Raw genomic sequence first — 16,295 nt, forward strand, 5'->3', positions numbered from 1 at the left:
TTGTGACATATTGCTGTAATCAACTTGCTAGTATTTTATTTTAAATTTTTGCATTGGTATTCATTGGGGAGATTGGCCTCTGTAGTTTTCTTTTTTCTCTCCCCAATTTAAATATTAAGACTGCATTTGGGTCATAGATGCAATTTATTAACTATTAACAATTAACTATTTATTTTTCCAATATTTTATATAGTATTGGAATTAATTTACTCAAATGTTTTGTAAAATTCACTTGTAAATCCTTCTGGTCCTAAGGATTTTTTTCTTAGGGAGCTCATTTATGACTTATTCAAATTCTTATTCTAAGATAGAGTTATTTAAGCATTCTATTTCCTTTTCTGTTAATCTGGACAAGTTATATTTTTGTAATTCACATTGTCAGTTCTATTGGCATAAAATTAGGCAAAACAGTCCCTAATAATTACTTTGATTTCATGTTCATTGTGTTTGTATTCACCCTTTTCATTTTTGAAACTTTCCTTTTTATTATTAAAATTAACCAAAGGTTTATCTATTTTATTGTTTGTCCCATAAAACCAGATCCTAGTTGTATTTCAATATTGTATCTACTTTCAACTTTATTCATCTCTTCTTTGATTTACAGGATCTGTATTTTGGTCTTTAATTGGGAATTTTAAATTTATTCTTTTTCTAGTTTTTTTTTCAATTGCATGTCCAATTCATTGATCTACTCTTTCATTCTTTTCTTGATGTAAGAGTTTAGACATATAAATATTACCCTAAGTACTGCTATGGCTGCATCCCCCAAATTTTGGTATGTTGTCTCATTGTTGTCATTCTCTTTAATGCAATTGTTTCTATAGTATTTCCTTTGACATGTTCATTCTATTGGATTAGATGATTTCATTTCCGATTAAATTTCAATCTCTGCTTCCAAGGCTCTTTACTGAATGTAATTTATATTGCTTTATGGTCAGAAAAGGTACATTTATTATTTCTGCTTTTCTGCATTTGTTTGTGAGGTTTTTTGCCCTAATACATAGTCTCTTTTTGTGGAGGTGACAATGTACAACTGAGAAAAATGTTTTCTCCATAGGTCTATCATATCTAACTTTCCTAAAATTCTCATCTCCTTTACTTCTTTTTTATCTTATGTTTAGATTTCTCCAGTTCTGAGAGGGGAAGTTAAAAGTTAAGATCCCCCACTATTTCCTGCTGTAACTAATTTAACTTATCCTCTAAGGATTTGGATGCTCTGTTTATCATTGAGGGGTGTGTGTGTGTGTGTGTGTGTGTGTGTGTGTGTGTGTGTGTGTTTAGTATTGGTATTACTTCATTATCTATGGTACCTTTTAATAAAATGTTATATCCACATGTATTGCTTTTAATTGGCTTGATTTTTACTTTTTTCCTTTCTGAGGTCACAATTGCCACCCCTATATTTTTTACTTCAGCTAAACCATAACAGATTCTCCTCCAATCCCTTATTTTAACTCTGTGTCTCTCACTTACTAGCTGTGTGACCCTGGGCAAGTCACTTAACCCTCATTGCCCCACCAAAAAAACCCTGTCTTTAACTCTGTCTCTCTCTGTTTCAAGTGTGTTTCTTGTAAACAACATTTTGTTGGAACTGGTTTCTAATACATTCTGCTATCTGCTTCCATTTCATGGGCAACACCTAGATGCCCTCCCTCAGTTATTCTTTTTGTTTTGTTTTGTTTTGGTTTTTTTCCTCAGTTATTCTTGATTGCTCATTCTCCCACTCCCTTCCATCATATCCAATCTGTTGAGAAGTCCTATCAATTCTACCTTTGGAGCATCTCTTGTATATGTCACCATTCTCTTCCCTTACACTGCTCCATCTTGATGCAAGCCCTCATCATTTCACAAGAAATATTTCAATAGCTTTCTAGAAGCCTCCCCGCTTTCAAGTCCATTCTCTACTAAGTTACCAAGGTGATCTTCCTAAACCATAAGTGCAACCATGCCAAATCCATATTTTTTTTGTGAGGCAATTGGGGTTAAGTGATTTGCCCAGGGTCACACAGCTAGTAAGTGTTAAGTGTCAGAGGCCAGATTTGAACTCAGGTACTCCTGACTCCAGGGCCGGTGCTCTATCCATTGCATCACCTAGCTGCCCCCCTAATCCATATTTGATAAATTCCAGTGACTCCCTAATGCCTTGAAGATCAAATATAAAATGCTATTTGGCTTTCACAGTCCTTCATAAACCTAAGTTCATTCTACATTTCCAGGATTTATACACTTCATTCAGCTCTATGTACCCTATAACCTAGTGACACTGGCTTTTTAGTGGTTCCTTTCATATAAGGTCATATCTCCTTACCTCATGCATTTTTACTGTTTATCCCACACAGTTGAGATTTTCCTTGCCTCCACCTCCTGGCTTCTGTGGCTTCCTTTGACCCTCAGTTAAAATGTGAACTTCTGCAAGAAGCCTTCACCAGTCCCCCTAAAACCTAGTGCCTTGTCTCTGATATTGCCCCCACCAATTATTTTGTATATTTCTTATTTGTGCATAGTTGGTTTTAGTGTCTATACCATTAGAATGTGAGGTCTTTGAGAAAGGTACCTTTATATCTCCAGGGCTTGGCATAGTTCATGGCACTTAATGCTTATTAAATCTTCTAGACTGACTGACCTCAGCAATATATCCACTCTAATTATTGTACGAGGATATCTTGAGCATTGTCAAATTAAAGATTATTGATGGACCTTGTATCCCTGGATTGAAATTCACTATCCTGCTTCCTTATATTAAGCTTTTATCCCCTTAATCCAAAATAATTATCCTATTGACTCTAAACAAGATAAATGAAATAGGAGGAAACTAGATCATGTATCATATTGGAAGGCTATACTGTATTTTGAATTACATAGGTGGTTTCTAAATGTTATATATTTGGTTTCCCCTGAAATATATTCAGGATTCCAACTACTGGCAGCAATCCAACATGAATTGGAATGATCCACTGGATACTGGCTCAATGTCCTACTATATCCACATTGAATTTCAATATCTTGAGTCCCAATAGTAAGTTTTCATCACCTCAACTTGAAATAGGGTTCTGTTATTAACTTACAACAATATAAAGGAAATAGGAATAAGCTAGTTGTTTTTATTCCATACTCAAGGAATATACCAGATTTTTAGTAGCAAATTTTGATTCTAAAAGATATTAGCTTTCCCCTTACATTTAAGATTCTATTTATTGGCAGCAATATAAGTTGAACTGACACTCTTTTCTGGATATTGGATCAATGTCCTCATATAATAGAATTGGATTTGCTTTCTTTCCCAGTACTAAACATTTACTCGCTTTGCTTGAAATAAAGCCATTGATTCTCAGAAACACAAGCCAAATACAGTATATTAGTCTCCAGACCATATTTTATTCTCAAGGAATTTCTTATTACATATCTAGGTTATTAAAATTTTATAACTATTGGGTTTCTCCTTCAAATTTTGCACTATTCCAGATAATTCAAACATGAACTTAATCTTTTTTGCAACATCTCAAATCTTGGATAAAATTGTTTGGACTGAAGTAGCTTCTTTCTTTCTTTTTAGTGAGGCAATTGGGGTTAAGTGACTTGCCCGGGTCACACAGCTAGTAAGTGTTAAGTGCCTGAGGCTGGATTTGAACTCAGGTACTCCTGACTCCAGGGCCAGTGCTCTATCCACTGTGCCACCTAGCTGCCCCAGCTTATTTCTTAAAAGGCTTCAAAGTCTTAGCTTGAAATAGTACAATCCTTTCCATTCAGAATAATACATACTAAATGGGGCTAAATCATGCATTTTTACCTGCAACATAAAATTTTAAGTTGATAAAGGCTATAGATTACTTTCTACTGACTGGTTTGCAGCAATTTAATATGAATTGGTACTCTCCACTATGTACCTGACCAATGTTGTGGTTTAACTGTAGCAGGTATCTTGGTACCCAGTATTATTTTCATTTCCTTAGTTTAAAATTTGAGTCATGCTTTCCATTCAGAATTACTTAAACCAAATGGGAATAAACTAGTTTTTATATAGTAAACTCAAGACATGTGCCATATGTCTAGTCATAGATTTATATGTGTTATTTTTGGCTCCTTCTAATGTTTACAGGATTCTCACGACTGGCAGCAATTTAATAGGAACTGGAACTCTTCATTGGATAGTGACGCGGTCACTTTCTATTGGATTTTAGTATATTGGTTTCTAGCAACAAACTTTCATTGTCTTAGTTTGTAATTCAAACCAAAAGGCAATACATTTTTCATTAGACCATATATTATTCCCAGGAAATTTGCCAGGTTATATACATATACATAGGCATAGGCATAGGCACAGGCACATGCACATACATATACACATATTCTAAAAAGTTGTATTGGGCTTCTTCAGTAGAGGTTTCAGGAGTCCAGTAATTAGGGGGAATCCAACATGAAATGGAACAATTCATTGGATCAATGTCTTTGGATTGGATTGGAATTAATGTGTTCTCCAATGTCCATCCTCCAGCCCATCCAATCAAAGGATGCAGTATATACACATATATACACATATAGATATGTACATCAGATAAGTAACCTTCTATACTATATATATGCAGTATATGTGAGTATAATTTCCTCTTTACTATTTTCCAAATATTGCATTTTATCTCTCACCACTGTTTTTGTACATCTTATGCCTGAAATGCTTATCCTCATCTTTATCTCAGAACTCCTAGATCCTGAACTTCAAGGTTCAGCTCAAGTGACACTTCCTACACATGGCCTTTCTTGATTCTGGTTGTTTGTTCTGCCCCTCCCTCTCCAAAATTACTTTATTTCATCTCTATTTTATGTATAGATAAGTAAATCTGTACATATTTCCCTAAAAACAGGAACCATTTCATTTTTCTAGCCCTAAGCACAGGACCTGGTAGACAGTAGTGTTTAATTAATATTATTGAACTGTATAATTATATAAAACCAAAATCCTCTGAGAATGTATCTATAAGCTCCAATGAAAAGAAATGTGTACAAAAAACCAAATTACTATGAAACTACCAGGTTTAAGAAGTTAAAAATATAAAATATCATAACTACTTTTATGCTAAGAATAACAGAAAATACTGTCTTATTTTCTTACCAGAAAGAAAAGGTATTTAAATAACCTTTTAGAAATTCTATCATAAATCTTAAATAGGAAGTTAGTGAAACTTTCCTATAAAACACCTAGTTCTATTTTATAACTTTTTTCAGTTTTTTCATTTCTCAGCTTCTATTATTTAAAAAATGTTCTAGGGGCAGCTAGGTGGTACAGTGGATAAACCACCAGCCCTGGATTCAGGGAGACCTGAGTTCAAATCCACCCTCAGACACTTGACACTTACTAGATGTGTGACCCTGTGCAAGTCACTTAACCCTCATTGCCCTGCAAAAAAAAAAAAAAGAAGAAAAAGAAAAAGAAAAATGTTCTAAACTAACTATACACCCAAAGGATCCAATTCAAATCACTAATTTATGTAAAAATCTAACTGTATTCTAAGTCACCCTAACTAAATTATCTGAAAATCTTTTAGTTAAGAATGCTTACTATGCAATTCAACTTAGGCATTAAATCACTTTCCTTCTCAATTTTATGCCTGAAAAAAAAAACCTTAAACTACTTTTTGTCTTGGGGACAGCAAAACAAGCCAGGGCAGAAGACTGAGATCAAGCATCTAACTAGACCAAAGAAACCTTGAAGTCAAGGGAATGAGAAAGGAATAAGGAATAATATTTAGCTACTGGAGTTAGGGTAGAAATGCTGAGTTGGAAACTTTGGAACTCAGGAAACTTTCTGGAACAGGTTGGCATATTAAATACCTGTCTCCTCTTAGGAAAAAAAAAAAAGCAGTGAACTACCAATGCAGAGTGTTGCATATACTACCAGCCATGACACTGTCAATTAGTTTGCTTACCCAATTTTCTTAGCTATCACAGAAGTTTCAGTGGAGGGTGGTGTTATTAGAGAATAATTGTGATATCATTAAAACATCAAAAATTAAACAGGTAGGTAGTGGGATTCCAAGTAGATAGCCTGGGTGAGAATCCTACCTATCATGTTGAGAAGCCAGATTAGGATGAATAGTGTAGGGAACTTGACACAAAAATTAACAGCTATTAGAACCCAGGATAGATAATAGGGTTTAGGAGTCTAATGAAAACACATTTGGATAGCATATATAGAGAAACAACACGAATAGCTTTGATGGTGAAGTAACATTTTGAAGTATAGTCCCATTATATGTCCCCTATCCCCCAGTGGTAACTCAGGGAGTAAATGAGACTTTGCCCTAGAATACTAACATGAGTGTGGGGTAGAATCCCCAAGGTCCTCTATTGGTTCATGACACTATTCCTTCACTTGATCCCCCAGCATTCACCACTTCCAAGGTTTGATGGCCCTCCCCTAAGGCCTAATTTTCCCACTTTACCTCAGAGCATATTGGATCTTCTGGGGGAACACGATCCCTTTTCCTAGTTTGGATTGTGCTGTATACTACTACTGCTCTCCCCCATCTGTCCTCTGACTCTCCCACCATAACTTTTTGTTTGGGATTAATGAAAATTTCTGGTTATGATTCCACTACCTAGAGTCAGAATTAGGGTCAGCATGTGAGTGTGACTGATTCCACAAGTGATGAATAAACAAAACTAATATAAAGGAGCGTTCCTCAATATCTAACCACTTACTGCTACTTTGGTCTTAAAGTAAAATTTGCCGAAATAGTGAGAAATGTTAGACTGATGGCTAAAGCCTCTTGAAGTTCTCCAAGGTTACTGGAGTCCATCTCCTTTGATCCCCTTTTTTTTCCTGACACAATCACCTTTCATACTTATTTCTCCTCCATTTTTTCTCATTCTGGGCCCTTTTATTTATAGCTTTTCCTCTTTTTCTCAACCATCTTTGCCCTTTGTGTACATTCTTTTATAGATCCTTAAACCCTGAATTAACTGCAACTCTCAATGACAAAAATAAAACTTTCTCTTCATAGCCTTCTGATTCTACCCACGCTTCCCATTTTCCTTTTTTTTTTTTCTTTTCCAGATTATCAGTTTCTTCTTCCCCCATGCTTTTTTTTTTTTCGGGGCAAGGGGGGTTAAGTGACTTGCCCAGGGTCACACAGCTAGCGTCAAGGGTCTGAGGCTGGATTTGAACTCAGGTACTCCTGAATCCAGGGCTGGTGCTTTATCCACTGCACCACCTAGCTGCCCCCTTCCCCTGTGCTTTAAATCCAGTCTTCTGTGGCTAAAACAGCTATCATTCCTTCAACACTGGATGAAGCTTTGTCAGCTTCACTGAGGAGAAAGGGTATTTTCAGTTTCCATGGATGAAACTGTTAACAAGGGGTAGTTCATTAGTTTTGTCTCAGTGGCCATGTGCTTCTACTGACTTTCACAAGTGTCTTCCCCAGCAATTATCTGTTGCAAAAAAAAGAAAGAAGGCAGTACAGTATTTTGTGCTAAGTTGTATGCAATACTGACAGATGGACTGAAAAATTAGCTAAGAGAAGTGTCTCAAATAGCTAAGATATTCAAAGACAATGAGATAAAGAATGGAGGGGCAGAAGAGTGGCAGTGTCAGGGGAAGGACAATGCAAGATCTCTACTTGCCATAATTTCTTAGTTTTTAATTTACATAATACCATTGAAAATGGTTACAGTGTATTTTTAAAAGCCTAAAATGTCATTAATTTTCATCCTATTTCAATTTCTTCATCCCAGTTTAGCAAGGCCTTACAAATAAATGAGTTCTGGAGATTCAAAAGGAAAAGGGAAGAAAGCACTAGGATCATTTTGTCTGGTCATATCAAATATACAGAAAGAAAATTCTGCCAAGCTTTCTTTTTATTTTCAAATAAAATTGGAAATTTCTTTGTATCAAAATCATATTATAAAGTAAATATCTAAATGACTTGTAGTGGTTTTTGTTGTTCATTGATTTTAGTGGTGTCCAACTCGTTATGACTCCATTTGGGGTTTTCTTGGCAAAAGTAATGGAGTGGTTTGCCATTTCCTTCTCTGGCTCACTTTACAGATGAAGAAGCTGGGGCAAACAGGGTTGTGATTTGCTCAGGGTCACACAACTAGTGTCTGAAACTGGATTTGAACTCAGGTTGTCCTGACTTCAGGCCAGGTGCTATATCCACTGCACCACCTAGCTGCTTTTACTGGCACGGAGATACTGTTACATAAGATAAATTAAGATAGTCTTAAACTTAATAGAAATTTGTATTTATATGCTTAATGTGGCGGGGGGTGTCCTACTTCATAGTAAGGTGAATATCCTACTATAATGTAACATAAATGTAATTTAAGTGTCCTATTCTATATGGGGCTTATCTCAATATTAGGCTAAAAGTAAAACTAGATCAGTGAATTTTTATAAGATCTCTGGCTCTTATAAACATATGGATCCCAGGGGTCATCTAATCTAACCCCTATCTAAATATAACCTTAATTTTATAGGTAAAGAAACCAAAGCCCCCAGAGGTTGTGATTTTCCCCAAATTACATAGGCAGCATCTTGAAAATTTGAACACAATTCCTGTGGCTCCAGAACCAATGTTATTTCCAGTGTACCCTGCTGACTCCAAATCCACAATTAAAATAAACATAAATGCACCAAAGTCATTGTGTAATATCTGTATTGTTGGAGTATAGATAAGTTTACACACATACAGTTTGAATGGGGGTGGGGCAGAGAGAAGCAGTGTTCAGAGCTGAGATTTTATCAGTGTGGGGAAATTCGTCTACATCAATGCACAATCATCAACTTATACACAACAGTCTTGGAGCAGCCAGAGGCAATGAGAGGTTTGTCCATGATCACATAGACCTAGCATATGTCTGAGCCAGGTCTTCCTGACCCTACTATGCCATGCTGCAGTTTGAATCAGATCACTTAAAGTAAACATTAAAATGTCAATAAAATACAACCTTCGAAAGTCCACAGAAATATGTATTTCATGAAGCCAAAAAGGATTTTTTAAAAACTGGCAAATAACTTTCATCACTAGCACTTTATATCACTATCTAGATATTACTAGCTAAGAAAAAAACATGTATTTGAAGTCTTGTTCTAAAAGGCTCAGCTGCTTTAAAGTCTGACTTACCTTCTTTACTTTCAAATCAAACACAACAGGGCTTTACAGTTTGCAAAGCACTTTACAATTATTTTCTTCTTACCCTCAGAACAGCCTTGCCTGAGAGGGAAGTGTTATTTGCATCCCTCTTTTACACATAAGAAAACTGAAGTTGTCAGAGGTTAAGTGAATTGATACTTTTGAGGTCAAATGTGAAACCAGTTTTTCCTGACTCCAGGCCCAATTTCTATTCATGGCACTGTTTAGTTGCCTCCCCTTTGTAACGATTGGAATGACGCCACCTGCTGGAGAGCTACTGTAGGAAAGCTCCGCCATGGTCAAGATCCTTGGCGTCAGGAAGTGACGTTTGCTCGTGGGTACTGTCTATCAACGCTACCAGTCAATCAACCTGAGGAGCCTCCCATTTCTGGGAGGAAGACACGAAGTAGGAAGTGGACACTGGCAGAGAGGGCTTTTTTCTCTTTTGGTTCCTGACCTTGCCATGGTGGGTCAGATGATGGGGTCTCTTAGAAATAGATTTTTACCTTTCTCTCTGATCCTAATGCTCTTTAATAAATACTTAAACACTTAAATACTCTTGCTAAAGCTTATAATTTATTGGCGACCACTCATTAGATTTTAAATAGTATAGCTAGAATTTTAGCCCCTTATACCTTATATCTAAGATGTCAATGACTTGACACGTGGAAAGGGCTTATGTGATAAATTTTTGTTTAAAGGAGTCTTAAGATCACTTGGTTACAAGTCCAGTGATGGGTTAGCTAAATAGAACCATATGTCAGTTTGAAGCAAGTAGCAGATAGAGTCAGGACTTGGAGTCAGGAAGACTTTAATTCAAATCCCATTTAAAACTTATTAGCTATGTGACCAGTGGAAAAGTCATTTAACCTCTCTCAACCTGTTCCTTATCTGTAAAATGTGGATAATAACAGCACTTACCTCCCAGGGTTGTTATGAGCATCAAATGAGACAACATATGCAAAGTGCTTAGCAAACTTTAAGGTGCTATATAAATGCAAGTTATTATTATAATTTCTAACCTTCACCTTAAAAAGTTCATGTTCCAGCACTGTTAGGTCCTATAAACTATTCAAGCAACACCATTTGAAATTATTGTCACATCTTAAAAATTTTAATAAAATGTTACACCAATTATAGCTGACATTCTCATTTTCAAGCTGATTAAAATATGCCAAATAGTGGTGTTTTCAAACCACTGAATTTGGTTCAGATTTAAGGCTATAATAGTAATGATAATAGCTAACACTTACTTATATTGTGCTTTAAGGATGGCAAAATGATACACACACATATATATAAAATCTTAGTTGATGCTCACAGTATAACTATGATATAGATGTTATTCCTATTTTACAGATAGGGAAACTGAAGTCAAGAAAAGTTATGTGACTAGTCCAGGGTCACAGAGGTAATAAGAATCAGAGGCAATATTAAAAACTCAGATCTTCCTGACTCCAAGTTTAGTTCTCACTCCACTATGACATTTTGCAACTTCTATAACAGCTATTACACAGTAACCTTTTCTACATACCCTGCATATTACTCCATAGAGAACAAGGTTACACTCAGACACTGAAGTGAGAGGGCCTGAGTTCAAATCCTACCTGAAATTTTCTGTGACCCTATGTAAGTCACTTAAATCTCCATAGAACTTAGTTTTCTTATCTACAAAATGAAGGGTTAAACTAAATGGTCTTTGAAGTCACAGCTCTATGATCCTTTACGGCCAATTTCAAACATAAATACAGCTTTGTTTTTTGTTGTTCTTGTTTTTTCTAGCTCATTAGTCTTGGCCCAGTATGATAAATATTTTCATTTGAAGTTGGGTACAGGTATAATAGAAATCATCTCACAATCCTAGTCCCACAAATCTAAACTTGGGAAATTCTCCTTATAAATTCCCAGTAATTCCAATCCAAAAGGTGAACAAGTCACATCAATAGAGACCACTTTCCTTGTTTTGCAAATATCTATTTCCATTTAGTATTATTAAATGATATGAACTAAATTACTAAATGAAAACTTTGAACATAGCAACATTTTATACATATATACACACATACATACATATATGTATGTATATAAATCCCTTAACCCTATAAACTTACCAGATTGTCAAATACTGCCACCACTATGAAAAGAAAAATCATGAAATAGGTATGCCTTCTTTTTCTTTCTTTTTTTTTTTTTAAGTGAGGCAATTGGGGTTAAGTGACTTGCCCAGGGTCACACAGCTAGTAAGTGTTAAGTGTCTGAGGCCGGATTTGAACTCAGGTACTCCTGACTCCAGGGCCGGTGCTCTATCCACTGCGCCATCTAGCTGCCCCCAGTATGCCTTATTTTTGATAATCCTTAGAACAGAGACTCAGTCTCCTTGGACTATTCGAGGTCTTTCACTTTAAAATATATGCACCTTACCTGTCCTGTGCCTCATTCCTTCCAGACTTCTGTTCACTAACAGCTAAGTAATCTGGTAAACTAAATTGTGCCAATGTCTATTCTCAGATAACATGTATTTTAACAGAGGCCACACAGAAATGCTTTGCAACTCAGAGTAGTTCCATTTTTTCCAGTCCAACACTTAAGTGCCACTGGTGCATTCACTATGCAATAAATTAATGGTGAAAATTTAGCCACAAGGAACAAGTTAAGGGACATTTTTGGTTTTTGTATAAATGGGGCCCAGTGACACTCTCAAATTGCAAAATGAAGAAATGGCTTCCTCCTTGAGCTGTATACTTTGCCAACCCTGGTTATCATACCCTCTAACTTCAAAGTTCTTTTCTGATCCTTTCTGCCATAATGCAATCCTTTTCCCATATCCTAAACCTCTAGTCCTACTGCCTTCCCAATAAGGTATCAATCTACCTGACTCAAATTTAGTTTCAACCAACATTCCCAGGGTTCTGAATGAATCTAAAACCAAAAATAAATAAATAAATAAAACAATTCGATCACTTAATAAATTGTAAATATCACCAAAAAAATTACATTTTCCTTTTACAGGAAACAAATTTTTAAATAAAATCAAGTTGACTTTCTTGGCAAGGACATCATTTTCAGTTAGGATTCAAAATCATTCTTCTCAATCGAGGGCTCCTTACACTGAAGGCGAAGATTCTATACTGATCTATGTTTTCAACATAAAATCTGCCAATTGTTAACCATTTTCTTCTTAGAGTTTCTCCTACACAAGTTACCCTAACCTACTAATTAGCATTTGCCTGGTGTGTTAAAAGTTAGAGTCCTAGAAATGGCAAGAGGAGTTATGCTGGCGTGATCTGCTTATGAATGAAGTGTTTATGCTTATGCTGCCTTGTAAGAAATTAATTTGTCACAAATTTTTCTCCTCTAATTCCACTTTTCAGGTACTAATTCAGTATGATCAGTAGGCAAAATAAAGGGGGATTCCCAGGATAATGTATGACCTCCCCCCTCAGAGGTGAAGATAAAAACAATTTCAATAAGGGGACATTTTGATCTTGCTTCTCCATTCACCACCATCAAAGCTGGATTACTTGTTTTCTAAATATCACTTTTTCAGTCTTCCTATATTTTGAAGGCTTCAGTCTATTTCCTTCATTTTGATCCAGTTGTTATAAAGAACATATTTTCAATCAAAATCTTTGCAGAATTGTTTAAAGTTTTCCTAGAAAGAAATGTCATAGGGATTAAAAAACAAAACAAAAACAAAAACACCAAAAAACTTACCCTATATGTTAAAATTGAAAACTGAAGTTCACTGAAGGCAGTGAATATACAATTCAGTTAGTATTTATTGAAAAGCCAAAAGTAGATGGCCCTATATTAGACACTATGTCATTTCGGTACAAAACAATACACTTGATCACTGGCCTCATGAGGCTCATGATCTAATGAATACAATCAAGATTAGAAACAGTAGGAAGGTTACAGATTAATTCTTAATTATCAGTGTTACTGGAAGAAAATAGTGGCATTGATAATCCCAAATTCATTTATAAAATGTATTTAGCTTTGGAATTAACAACACTTTAAATAAAATAATGAACCTTCAGTGCAAGTTAATAGTCACAAACTCACAAACACTTAAAAACATTGTTACTGACTTTTGTTATTATTTTGGGTCTTCTGTTTCTTTCTTATTGTGGTTCGAAGCCTTCTTAATACCAGTTTGTCAGAGAGAAGCATATCATCCTGCTGTTCCAGATAATCCAGTAAATTCTCAGTCCATTCGAGAGCAGATTTATGGCTAATATGCCTTTGTGAAATAAGCTCTGTTTCCTCTACCTCCTCATTTTCACTTGAGTGATCAGCTTGGTCTACCTGGCCTTGTGTTCCTTCACTATCTGTTAATACATCATAACTCGGTTCAGTACTCTCAGCTTCAAACCAGTCTTCAATGTTTTCAATATCAACATTTTCACAACCTTCTGTGTGCTGTAAAACTGTGGCTAAGTTAGCTGCTAAAATAGCTCCCTCATCAAAGTTCAAGCCGATATTTTCCTCACTACCAGGGAAAAGTTTATTCCATGCTCTTGTGATGGTCACTGACTTTATCATGTTCCATGCCCTTGACACTTCATAAATAGCATCCAACACAGTTAGATTTTTCCAAAACATTTTAAGATCAATCCCTTCATCCATGTACTTCTGAAGAAGTCCTGCTCGGTAATACCTCTTCACTGTAGCTAAAATTCCTTGGCTCATAGGTTGAATTAATGCTGTCACATTAGGAGGCAAATATTTTACAAAGATTTTACCATCATCTGAACTCAAGATTTCTTCATCTGGATGAGCTGGTGGAAAATCCAAAAGCAATACTGCTTTTTCCAGCAACCCTTTGGATTTTAAATTCTTTCGTACCTGTGGCACAAAATTTTTGTCAAACCATTGCCTGAAAACAGGATGTTCTATCCATGCACCTTTTTGACTGAAGTAAGAGACAGGAAGGTTGGAAGGTTCAGTTCCTTTAAATGAACGGGGTTTCTTTGCTTTCCCCACTACACAAAGATTAAGTTTGTGTAAACCAGTAGCATTAGCACAACACATGATAATGATTCTCTCTCTGCTTGACCTGTACCCAGAAGTACTTTGCTCTGTTTCAAAAGCTAATGTCCTTGATGGCAGACACTTCCAAAATAATCCAGTTTGGTCAGCACTATAAATCTGTTCTGGTTGTAGGTTCTCCTTTTCAACAAATTCCCTGAAACTGCAGCAAAATTCACTGGCTGCTGTTTCATCACCACTTAACTTTGTACCTTGACCAGCAACCTTTGGAATGCCATGCCTCTGCTTAAAACGGGTTAGCCAGCCAGATGATGCATTAAAATCACCTTCCATCCCCAAAGCATCGAAGAAGAATTTTGCTTGCTTTGCACAAATTGTCCCAGATACTGGAATCCCTTCGTTTCTTTGTTGGTTGAACCATTCTATCATAACCCTGTCAAGTTCCTCATATGTTGATGACTTCATAGATTTGCGTTTGGCTACACCACTTGTTGGATCTGAACTATTTGCATAAGTTATAATTCTCTCTTTGTTCTTTTTTATATCCCGAACAGTTGATTCACCAATCCCATAAACAACTGAAAGTCGTTTGAAAGAGCTACCTTCTTCAAGTTTCTTTATAATGTCAAGTTTATCTTTAATTGTCAACACTACACGCTTACGCTTTCCAGACATTTTAACTTCTATTTTATATAACCAACGGATGGTATCCTAACCTTATTTCCTGAGTTGCTGGCAATTCAGAAATAATAAAACAGCAGAAAGCAGATGATGGACCTTTAAAGTCCTTGTTTTCTCCTCTTCCCTCCTGAGACTCAGTGGGGCAATAAGAAACCTACAAGCTTTTTTAATAAATGTTTTTTGATGAAAATGTTTTGTGAGGCTGGAAAATTACTCTCAAAGCCCAATACCAAGGAACCTGGTTAGAAATGCTATCTTTTGCCAAAAGAAGTTTCTTTTAAAAATTTCCCCAGTTTCTGATTATAACTCTAACCTCTCCTCAACCTTCTACCTGGTACCTCTTTGCTTCTCAATTCAGCCGGTGCTACCTTCTTGGAATGGGGGTCAGGGGAGAGGAAAGTGGGATTTGGGAGTTAACAACGCCTTACCGTTTTCTGCTGAAAAGACTTAATGCTGGATTTTGCTTCTCTAACAGAAGAAACCTGACTTCCCTAACAGTAAATTCTGGAGGGTCTGGGAAAATGACTTGGAATAAAACTCAAAATGTGCTGGGAGAATTTTCCTGTACTTCTATGTAATCTAAAAGTATACCAAGTCAGGAAAGGGATTCTAGAGAGGATGGGATTCCTATGGGGGTTATATAGCTCAACATAAGATTATACAAGAAGCAGAACATGTTTCTTAAAGGTTACTTGAATGATTACTGTTCTCTGAAGGGTAAGAAATGGACATTTTAAAATAAGAGAGTTGAGAATTAACAAGCGAAGGGCTTTGTTCACTGCGGCTGGGACCTTATCCCTAACATAAATGCCGATGACAAGTGGGACAAGGTGCTGTCACCTGGCAAAATACGCAAGCCTCAAAGACAAGTTTGGGAGGACCTGCAGGGAGAGGGCAAAAGCAGAAAGACCAGGGAGGAAGGTGTTACAAAGATCCAGGAGAAAGGTGATCCTCCGAATGGCTGTGAGGGCTGAATACAAATTCTGAGCCTCCAAGACCTAAAGAAAAACACCAAAAACATGTTTTCAACGTCAGCGTCAGCAGCATGAACTGTCAATAGCATCAATGTGGGCAAGGGTAGGTACGGTCACGCTCCCGGGCGGGGCGGGGCTGAGCGGGGCGGGGGGGCCTCGGGTGCCTACCTCCTCCAGCAAAAAAGAGGGCAAGGGTAGAAGCGGTGGGAGGGGGAGCCGGCGCCCCCGGCCCGCGGGAACGGCTCTTCGGGGCCCCGCCTCCCCGGCCGGGCTGGGGAGGGGGGAAGGAGGGGGCCGGGCCGGGTCTTCTTCCGCGGACGCCGGAGAGCCGGAGTGGATTCGAGGCAGCTGGAGGCGAGTCAGCGGCCGAGACGCCTCCGCCTCCCCCGCGCACCGGGCGCTGCGCCGCGGAGCTAATGGAGGCTCAGCCTCTGGAGCAGCCAGGAGAGACGCAAGCTTGACGTGGCCGCCGGAGCCGGAAGGCGCTACATTAGGGGCGTGCGTCCCCGAGGACGTAGGG

The 16,295-nt window shown here is 37.2% G+C and overlaps 1 protein-coding gene across 1 annotated transcript; it reads right to left on the reverse strand.

Annotated features, from left to right (window-relative positions):
• Positions 1–9,642: 9,642 nt before the first annotated feature.
• Positions 9,643–16,085, reverse strand: TIGD2 (tigger transposable element derived 2). The gene is made up of 2 exons (XM_043971984.1): positions 15,944–16,085; positions 9,643–15,799 (listed from the first exon to the last, which is right to left on the reverse strand). Exon 2 carries the CDS (start codon positions 14,793–14,795, stop codon positions 13,212–13,214), a length of 1,584 nt encoding a protein of 527 aa, XP_043827919.1. The 5' UTR covers positions 14,796–15,799; positions 15,944–16,085; the 3' UTR covers positions 9,643–13,211.
• Between the last annotated feature and the right edge of the window lie 210 nt (positions 16,086–16,295).

The sequence above is a fragment of the Dromiciops gliroides genome, chromosome 6 (assembly GCF_019393635.1).
Source record: "Dromiciops gliroides isolate mDroGli1 chromosome 6, mDroGli1.pri, whole genome shotgun sequence".
Taxonomy (NCBI): domain Eukaryota; kingdom Metazoa; phylum Chordata; class Mammalia; order Microbiotheria; family Microbiotheriidae; genus Dromiciops; species Dromiciops gliroides.